We start from the raw sequence: 8,620 nt of genomic DNA on the forward strand, positions 1-8,620 counted from the left end.
ACTGAGCATCTGAATACCAGAGTTCAGAGGCAACATCATAAGAACATAAGAGAAGCCATGTTGGGTCAGGCCAGTGGCCCATCCAGTCCAACACTCTGTTACACAGTCCAACACTCTGTCACACAGTGGCCAAAAAAACCAGGTGCCATCAGGAGGTCCACCAGTGGAGCCTGGACACTAGAAGTTCTCTCACTGCTGCCCCCCAAGCACCAAGAATAAAGAGCATCACTTGCTCCAAACAGAGTTCCATCAATACCTTGTGGCTAATAGCCACTGATGGATCTCTGCTCCATATGTTTATCCAATCCCCTAATGAAAGATTTGGCGTCTATGCCTTCTGTGTTGGCTCTCCAGGGCTACTGGTTGGACACTGTATGAAACAGATGCTGGACTAGATGAACTGCTAGTCTGAACTAGCAGGGCACCTTTTATGCTACATTCTGGGTTCTGTTTGTTGATCATATTAAAGTGCAACAGGATGTTGGAAGAATGGAATAGAATGCTGAAAACTGGCTTTTTTTACATCGGCATACCTTGCAATTGTTTTGACCTTCACGATATTATCTGCCACATATGAAAAAGTTTTAGCTAGATATAAATGGGGTTGTTTTGACACAAACGTAACATATTAGCAAATTGATCCTGTGTTCTGGCTGGCTAGAATTTTAAAAAATGAAAGGAGAAGAGACTTTCTGCAGTTAATACCTTTAAAAGTTAAGTCCATTATCAGGAATGAATTGAAAGAGGGAGAAAAAAGAGATACATTTAACATGTGTTATATAAAAGAACAAGTAATACCTATTAATGGCATCAAAATGAGATTCTGTAGCTCATGGCTATGGTAGAATTATTTAACACAGGGTAAAGGGCAGTTATAAAATAAAACCACCAAAATACACTATAAATGTAAAATAAGAATCGGTAAAATGAGAAAAATTTAGTGTAGGGTACATAAATGTAAGTTGGATCTAATAATAATTGCCTTTTAGTAATAAAGACTACTTATGGTTAATTCTGTAGCATATATACGTTTTATGGGAGAAAGATAGCGTGCCTTTGAAACCCCCCATTGCAGTGCAGTTTTTTCTTAATTCCTAATCAGCTGAATACTCCATGTGATAATGGGGCAAAGCTGCCAAAATTAGCTTCACTTGTCATTATGTACATTTGTATTTTTAAACAGTAGTACGGCTGTTACGCACTTGTCATTTTAAGTCATTTTTTATATATATTGTACAGACTTGGGTTTGGAACTTCCAGAATGTTTCTGCAAACAGAAGGATGCTTGTCTGTGGATTGTGACTTCTTTACCCACCCACCCCACCCCCACCCCGGCTACAGCCAGAACTGTCCTCAGAAATACTGTTCCCGGGAGTCCCAGTTCCCCCAGGACCAGAATTTTGGGTGGAGGGAGGCATTTTATTTATTTTGTTTACTCTGTTTATACTCTGCCTTCCTTCAAAGTGGGGACTCAAAGTAGCTTGCGTGGTTCTGCTCTCCTGCATTTTACCCCTCACAGCAACCCTGTGAGATAGTTTAGGCTGAGAGTGTGCGACTGGCCCAAGGTCACCATTGGCAGAGCTTCCATGGCACAGCAAGAATTCAGACCTGGGTTTCCCAAATCCTAGTCCGACACTCTAATCACCAAACCATGCTGGATAGCGGCAGGAGGGAGAAGGCAAAAAAGCTGTTCTCCACAAACAGAAATCCTTCCATTTGAAGAAATGTTCCAGTGCATCCAAGCCTTGACATAATCACCCATTGATTTTTCTGGAGGATTCTTCCTTTGGTGCTCAGGGTGGACTTTCTTGGAATAGCATTTTGACAATGACTGTGAGCTTGGCACACTCGCAGATAATGATAGCATTAAATGGTGAGAGCAGTGGGGCAGAAGTGGTGGTTGAAATTGCAGGAGAGAAATTAACTTTGGAAGTACCTAGAGTCTACTGCAGTTTTATAGGGCTATTTTACTGATTTTTAAACAAATAAACTTGGGCATAAAAGTTCCTTTTTTTTTCAATGTAAAGCACTGTAGATGCTGATGGACAGCAGTAATTTCAAATTCAGAAAATGAATGCTAGCAAAGTAGGCAACGATTGAGTTAATTGTTTTATAATGAGAAGTTTACTGTTGAGTATTTGGCATTCCATCCATGCAAGCATTCTGTATAAATTCTAGCCATGAACAAGCTGGTCAACTGATGTTTATATATATATTATTTATTTATTTATTTGCATACATCCCTTTATATGTGCTGTACATGAAAACATACTATGTTTGTCTACCTTTAACCTTGAGGTGTAGATGTGCTTCTTGGCCTCTGTACCAACTCTGTCCCTTTCCAAATTAAGCAGCTGTTATTTATAACCACAATATCTACATGTCAAGATACCACAGAATCTGTCATACTAGTTCTAGTTGTTGCTGTCATATTAGGTGACCTATTTTAGCTTGTTCCTAATGTGTGGTAACAGGATGTCATAATTCTGTACCTTAGTAAGAGAAGGTGTTTGGTTTAAAGAAAAAAAGGTGCTGTATATAGAAAACACATTGAATGGAAGTGAGATACAAATTAGCACACTTCTCTATGCCTACAGCTTCTGCCGAACTCCAAGCAATTTAATGTGGGCACGTGACTACTCATCTTCAGTATTTATCAGTTTTTCTAAAAATTGACAGTATGTGCTGCCCTTGTCAGACATATTGGGTTGAATTAGACATCTTCTGGTTTAATGTCAGTTCCCTTCCTCACTGCAGTCTGTGTCCTATATGACTTTTTTCCATTCAGGTTCCATAATCCACAGCATATTTATCCTTCCTCCCTAACATTTATTAGCTGCCTTCCTACTTTACAGGTACTCAAGGGAATTTTATAGTGTGAACAGCAATAAAACACCACATAAATATTTTAAAAGGCCCTCTTTCATGTACCCATTGGACGAGCTACCTTGACTGATGGGATAGTCGAGAGAGTCGCTCCCTGTAGTCTTAATTCCTGGGCAGGAACTAATGGGAGAAGGCGGTCCTTTGAAGACAGTCCCAAGCCATGTAAGCTTTTAAAGGACTAAGACTCCAAGCCAACACCTTGAGTTGGGCTTGGGAGTGGATCAGAAGCCAGTGTAATTGCTGTAATATTGGGGCCACAGGATTCTAATAACCGGCTCCAGCCAGCAGTTTTTACTAGCTACAGTTTTCAAACACTCTTCAGGGATAGCCCCAAGTAGAGTCCTTTACCGCAGTCAAGTCTAGATGTAATCTTTGCAGCAGTCAAGTCTAGCATGGATCACTGTGGCTACATAAGACTGTACAAGGAACAGATGTAGCTGGCCCACTAGCCAAAGCTGGGCAAAAACCACTCCTAGCCAAAACAACTAGCTGATTTTCTAATGTGACTGCTGTGTTGAGCAGCATTCCCAAGCTGCGAACCTGACTTTTCAAGGGGGATGTGACCCCATACAAGACAGGAGAGACCTCAAGTCCCTGGTCTCCCATTTTACTAACCCAGAGCAGCTCTGTATTGTCAGGATTACGTTTCAGCTTCTTTATCCCCATCTAGCCCATTACTGACTGCAAGAACCAGTTCAGACCATTAACAGCTTCCTCAGAATTAGGTGGAAATGAAAAATAGAGCTGGGTGTAATCTGCATATTGGTGACACTGCAGTCCAAACTTCCTGATGATCTCTCCCAGTGGTAGGTATTAAATAGCATGGGGGATAAGGTCAGATCCAGTGGAACTCCATAGGCCAGAAGCCTTGGGGTTGGAGTAGGAATCCCCTCCTGGGACCAACATCTTTGGTAGGACTGGAACTACTGCAACACTGTCCCCTTTAGACCCAGCACAGAGAGGTGACCCAGCAGGATACCCTGGTCAATTACACTGAAGGCTGCTGAGAGATCCAGCAGAACTCCCCTTGCCCTGTCTAGTTCTTGGTAGAGGTCATCAGCCATCTGTTCCAAATCCCAACCTAAAGCCAGATTGAAATGGGTCCTGATAATGAGTTTCTTCCAAGAGCCCTTCAGCTGAGAAGCAATCATCCACTCTAGCATCTTGGCCAAGATTGAAGACTGGCTGGAAGTTCTTCAACATGGTATTCTTTTTGGTAGTCCTCCCTTTATCACTACTGGGCAAGCTGACTGGATCAAAGCCATTTGGCATTCCCATACAAAAAAAAATTGATAAGTATGACCCTGCAGTTAAAATGTAAAATCTATGATCAACAGGGGTGTTGTTACTTACTGTCACAGACAGAATTTTGCAAGCCTGAGGTTGTGTTCTTCCTTGTTTGCCAAGTGGTGGGGAAGCCCTGCTGAATATGCGGAGATAATTTTGTTGTGAACAGAACTGTTTTGTAATTTGAAGATCTGCATGAATATCTTCTGTCAGCAACATCTCTAAATAGGAATTCCTTTGGGGCTCTGTAAATCTGTCTTATTTTGAGTAACATCTCTGCTTATGCCTGTTCTAGGTATAAAAGAAGTTATCTTTATGTCAGACAAATATCATGACACTCCTGAGATGACAGCCGCACGGCGTTTATTTGATTTTGCTGGAATTATATACAGGTGAGATGATTCTCGGGGGCTTTTCTCCTCCATAGACCTCCCAAGATTTTGTGTTATTGTGGAATCCCATGCCAACTAACATTCTGGTGCTCATGTTTGGGTTAGGGCTCTTACTTTGTTTAATCTCTATGTTGTCTAGTAGAGCCAAGAGTGTTGGACTAATATCTGGGAGACTCGAGTTTGAGTCCCCACTCATACCATAGAAGCTTACTGGGTGACTTTGGATGAGCCACACTCTCTCAGCTTAACCTACCTCACAGGGCTGTTGTGAAGATAAAATGGAGAAGAGAATAATGTAAGCTGCTTTGGGTGCCGACTGAGGAGAAAGTTGGGGTATAAATGAAATAAATAAGTAAATATTTTAAAATGTCACTCCAGGGGGTAATGCTGTTGGCTTTCGACAACATTTTCTGTATTCAGTTCTGTATTTCTTGTGTGTGTGATGATACAGTGAATTCAAATACGTTGCCACTTAAAAATACACTTGTGTTCCCTGAAAATCAGGTCTGCCAGTCTGTTTGCAGGGAAAAGCAGTTCATGATAGTGTTTTTAACTGTAAACACTTAATTTTTATGGGGACTGATATAAACTTTGATGTAAAACCTTTTAGTATCGCGCTATTTTGAATCGGATCCATTCCATAAGCAGAAGGCACCTTTTGTTTCCATAAAAAAGAAAACTGGTTTCTGCCCATTTCCCCTTCCTGCTGCAGGTCCACAACCTGCTCTTTGCTTTTTAGAGGATATAAAGGGTTGCAGTAGAGGTGGGGGAGATCCATTCTGCTCATGGTTATTTGGATTCAGGTCATTCTGTGGTATTTCTGTATGACAGCATGATTTCACTTTCCATCTGAATTTTTAAAAAATGCACATTTCATCTTATGACTTGTACACTGAAAACATTTTGTCTGAGTAAAACCAAGTAAGCTATTTAAGAAAAAATCTGCTCTAGGGAGAACCCCGAGGCAAATTTCTTTGGTGGTATCTCTAGCCTCAAGGAAGAAGGGGTAGATTTTTTTTGTGAGGTCATAATTGTGCTTTGGTAACTGATTGATAACTCTGAGGCAGGAAACCTCTGAACACTAGTGCTAGGGTGCAACATCTCTGCCCTGTTTGTTGTCAGCTATGTGAAATAGGATGCAAGAGTAGATGGGCTACTGGTCTGATCTGCAGAGTTCTTCTCATGTTAATATGCCTGCAGATATAACTGTTTTGACATTGAACATTTTAGACTGACAGCTAGTTGCTGGGCTTAAGTAGTAATCGTGAACCAGTATACAATGTTTGAAGTGTGGTTCCAAGAATTCTTTGGAGATCCCCGACCTGGCATCCACAGGCACCATGGGGCTTGCTGACACCTTTCCTGTCACCCAACAAGTGCTTTCAGAAAGTAGGTGGGGCCAGGTGAGGTCTTTGCCCAGCAGGACTTCTGATTGGCTACTGGAGATCTAATTCGTAGGGCAGATTTAAAAAACAACAACATTGTTTTGGCAGCAGCTGCCATCACAGAATAAGGATATTCATTGTGTGACCAAAGGTATATATGTGAGAAAACAAGTTTTAAACAATATATTCATTTTTGAAGGCATCCTGCTAAACAGAAGTTCTTCCTGAAACGTTGCAGAGCTGCTATTAGAATAATCCTAGCCTCACTTCCTGACACTTTGTGGACGGCTCTGCCTCCTGTGTCAGGATTCCAAAGGTGCCTGCAGGCTCAGAAAGGTTGGGGACCCTACAAGTGAAACCCTTTCCAACATGTCCATGGTTATAATGTCTTCAGCATTTCCAGCTGCTAGGCTGGGTGACGTTTGTGTGTAATCACCTTCCCAGGCTTGTCCTTCATTGTGTTGACTGTTTTTGTCTTTTATATTGATTTGTGAGGATATGGCTATGCTTAATGAATCTCGAGAAGTGAATTGTCAAGCTTAATGAGTCACTAAATCCACACTATTTGCATAATCCTCTGTTTACTGGTAGATTGTGAAATATATACACAGTCCCCAAATACCTTTCTTGCTAATTGCAGCAGCAGATGCTCTAATGATGGGAAAGGATGGGCTTAGTTGGTAGTATTAATTTTACAATTGTATAGTTGTGACTAAATCCATATTAGCTAATTTATATATCTGTCTTTCTTACATAATGCACTAGCTTTCCCCTTCTGCCCTAAAACTACCAAAACAAACTTTGCAAGTTTCTGTATGAAAAAATGGTGTGGAAAAAAGAAAGATCAAATTTTATAGAAAAACTGGTTGCATGATGCTGCCTCCTGCAGCTAAGTTGTTAAAATCCTTTGACTCCTGGTTAATTTATGAACTCCAATAGCTGAGAAACATACAGTATAAGCAGACTTGTGGGTCTTTTTGTCTTAGTCTTTCTCATCCGGGTTTCTCTCAGTATGGTGCAGTATAATTGGCTCCTATAGAGATAAAAACACAGAGTGAATCCAAGGATATTTTTTCCCCTGTCTTAAAATTTAGTTGGGAACCAAAGTAAATAAAATGCTTAACTACTTCACTAGTTAATATATTTTTCTCTTTTCTTTTATTTTTAGGAAATTCAAACCAAAGTGCAGTAAGATAGTCATTGATTTTGATTCAATTAACAGCAGATCAAGTCAAAAGCCTCTGTGAGATACATCTAATTATATCTCTAGAAGATTGTGATTATCCTTTTCTGAGAAGCTGGAAATGCTTTTCATCTTGCAGCTAGACATAACTTTTTGATAGTCGCCACTACTATATACGTCTGAAGCATATGTTGGGCCTACAAAATTGTAACCCTTTGCCATAGCCTTAAACTCTCACTTTCTGTACTTTTCTGAACCTCTCCTAAATGGAATCTACAAATGAGACCTGCACTTTTGTATGTACCATATGAAATCTGCCCTATTTCTTATATTCATTATCCAGTGTCTGATCTGACTTCAGGGAGCTGAAATTGAAATCCATGAGTGATTGACTATAGACAAAAACCCCGATGAAAACCTTCAGTAGTACTTATGTATTATTGTAAAATATTGTTTACTAGCCCAGAAAGTCAGCAGAAACCACGACTATTAACAATGAAAATGTTGACATTCAAACAATAAGCTAGATATCTATATAATAGGCAGAATATTGTGTTGTATTTGATACCTATACTGATAGATTACACCTTGGTATTTTACCAGATGTTCATTTCTTTAATTGCTTCTCTTGCTGCAGCGTAGCACATGAGCATGTGTTCAATTACATTTGAAGAATGCTTTGTATTGAATGTAGCTTTAGAGTAGCTTTAATTCCTTTTTCCCAGGATGCTTTCAGTTTAGGAAAGGGTAAGTGAATAAATCATTTGGCTTTCACCTACGGCACCTTTTTTGAAGCTGATTTTAGTGACTGAAAGGAAACTACTTTATTAGTCTAAATTGCTACAAGACAGTCCACCATACTCCAGTTCTAGAATCATCCTCCAAGGTAACTTAATCACTACTTTTCCTTTAAAGGAAAACAAAGAGATGCAGACTGCGCTGAGACACTCCAGGAATCATAATTATGTTTTAGCTTGTTTTTAGTTGTTAAAAACTGGCTGTGTGCCATACATTTTAGAAACACTAACTAAAGCAAGATCCCATTCAATTTTTTCAATATCTTTCTGTATTTTGCTCTTCAATCTTATCGGGTTTTTAAAAAGTAAATAAACATAATTGTGTGTTTATAAGAAGTTTCCAATCCCAAAAATACCACCCCCCAGTATTGTGATGTTTCAGTGGACTTTCTCTGTGAAATTTCTCTCTTTGTTAAGACATTATGTAATTTGGGCTGCTACCAGTATTATTAAAGTCTTATTAAAATGCGACTTTACTGGAATGGACTCATTATTATAATATTATGCCTTGTGCTTGGCTGTCATCTAGAGTGTTGCTGTTTCTGCAATCATTTGCAAAGCATATTTCACACATTTGTTATATCATTACATAAAGAGTAATGATCAGAAATTACTTGGCTGCTGAAGAAAGGTTATGACGCTGCTGTGGTGGTTATGGAGGCAAATGTGTAAAGATATTTTCTGTTCTGC

At 39.7% G+C, this 8,620-nt stretch overlaps 1 protein-coding gene across 1 annotated transcript in view; it reads left to right on the forward strand.

The window, feature by feature from the left end:
- The window catches only part of DCTD (dCMP deaminase), a 28,165-nt gene extending 19,764 nt beyond the window's left edge, over positions 1-8,401 (forward strand). The window contains exons 5-6 of the mRNA XM_060246481.1: positions 4,469-4,565; positions 7,119-8,401. Of these exons, the coding sequence (XP_060102464.1) occupies positions 4,469-4,565; positions 7,119-7,197 (176 nt within the window). The 3' untranslated portion in view covers positions 7,198-8,401. The remainder of the gene's footprint in view (positions 1-4,468; positions 4,566-7,118) is intronic.
- Positions 8,402-8,620: the final 219 nt, after the last annotated feature.

This window comes from Heteronotia binoei, chromosome 9 (genome assembly GCF_032191835.1).
Source record: "Heteronotia binoei isolate CCM8104 ecotype False Entrance Well chromosome 9, APGP_CSIRO_Hbin_v1, whole genome shotgun sequence".
In the NCBI taxonomy this organism is placed as follows: Eukaryota; Metazoa; Chordata; class Lepidosauria; order Squamata; family Gekkonidae; genus Heteronotia; species Heteronotia binoei.